Below are 951 nucleotides of genomic sequence, written 5' to 3' on the forward strand. Positions count from 1 at the left end.
AGCCCCAGGGCGCGCGTGGCTGAGAGCAAACACGTCTCTTGCGTTTGAGGAGCCTTTATTGCTACAGCGTTTAAGCGCTCGCTCCTTTGAAGTGCTTTGAAGCCGGGGAGCTTTCTGAAGAACCTCTTCTTTCTGAAGCATGTCGGGGTGTTTGCCGAGGCGCCCGGCTGCCTTCAGCAAAATCTGCCCGCCGAGGCTTCGAGCACCGCTGCGGCTTCAAAACATCGCTCGGGAGAAGGGCTGCGGGGGCTCGGGGGTCCGGGCGCGCGAGGGCCGGGGGTAAAGGCGTCTCCGCTCCCTTTGCAGAGGACGGTCTCGCAGTACCAGGAGGAAGTGGAGCAGACGGGCTCTGCCCTGCGGAGAGCAGAGAAGAGCGTGGTGGAGAAGGAGGTGCAGGTGGAGGAGCTGCAGAGACTCCTGGCAGGGATGGAGAAGGTACCGGCCCTGAAGCCGTGGTGGGGCTGGTGGGGCTAGCGGAGCTGCCTGGTCCCGCTCTGCTGGGGGGCAGTGGGAAAGCCCGGGGGTGATGAGTTTGGCAGCGCTCAGCGCAGACCCCGCAGGGCGTCTTGGACCGGCTGCAGGCTACTCACCGTGGAGCGTTTCGGGTTTAACCCAAAAGCGTCAGGCAAAGGCTGAAAATCGACTGTTGCTGATTTAGACTTGCATTTCTCAGGTCTAGAAGATCTGGTTGGCCTGTGCAAACTCTTCCAGGTATCCTGGAAACGAGCGCACAGTCTAGACAGCCGCCCGGTTCTTCTTCTCATGGGGGCATTAACACAACCTCCAGCCTTGATTATTTTATTGTTTTTCAGCTTTGGACTGCTCATAATAACATTAAAGCCATAAATCTAACAGTGCAGTATGAGCATGAAGTGATCTGGGACTGCCTTCCCTGGCCCGACAGCGGGGAAGGAGATGGGCTGGTGCCTTGCCTGTGTCCTAGGGGTAGAG

General features: G+C 58.8%; 1 protein-coding gene across 1 annotated transcript in view; it reads left to right on the forward strand.

The window, feature by feature from the left end:
• Positions 1-951, forward strand: part of TUFT1 (tuftelin 1) — a gene marked incomplete at its 5' end in the record, with an annotated part of 6,542 nt that overhangs the window by 2,603 nt on the left and 2,988 nt on the right. The window contains one exon of the mRNA XM_010292707.1: positions 307-435. Coding sequence (XP_010291009.1) covers positions 307-435 — 129 coding nt within the window. The remainder of the gene's footprint in view (positions 1-306; positions 436-951) is intronic.

The sequence above is a fragment of the Phaethon lepturus genome, unplaced genomic scaffold, assembly GCF_000687285.1.
Source record: "Phaethon lepturus isolate BGI_N335 unplaced genomic scaffold, ASM68728v1 scaffold22238, whole genome shotgun sequence".
NCBI lineage: Eukaryota > Metazoa > Chordata > Aves > Phaethontiformes > Phaethontidae > Phaethon > Phaethon lepturus.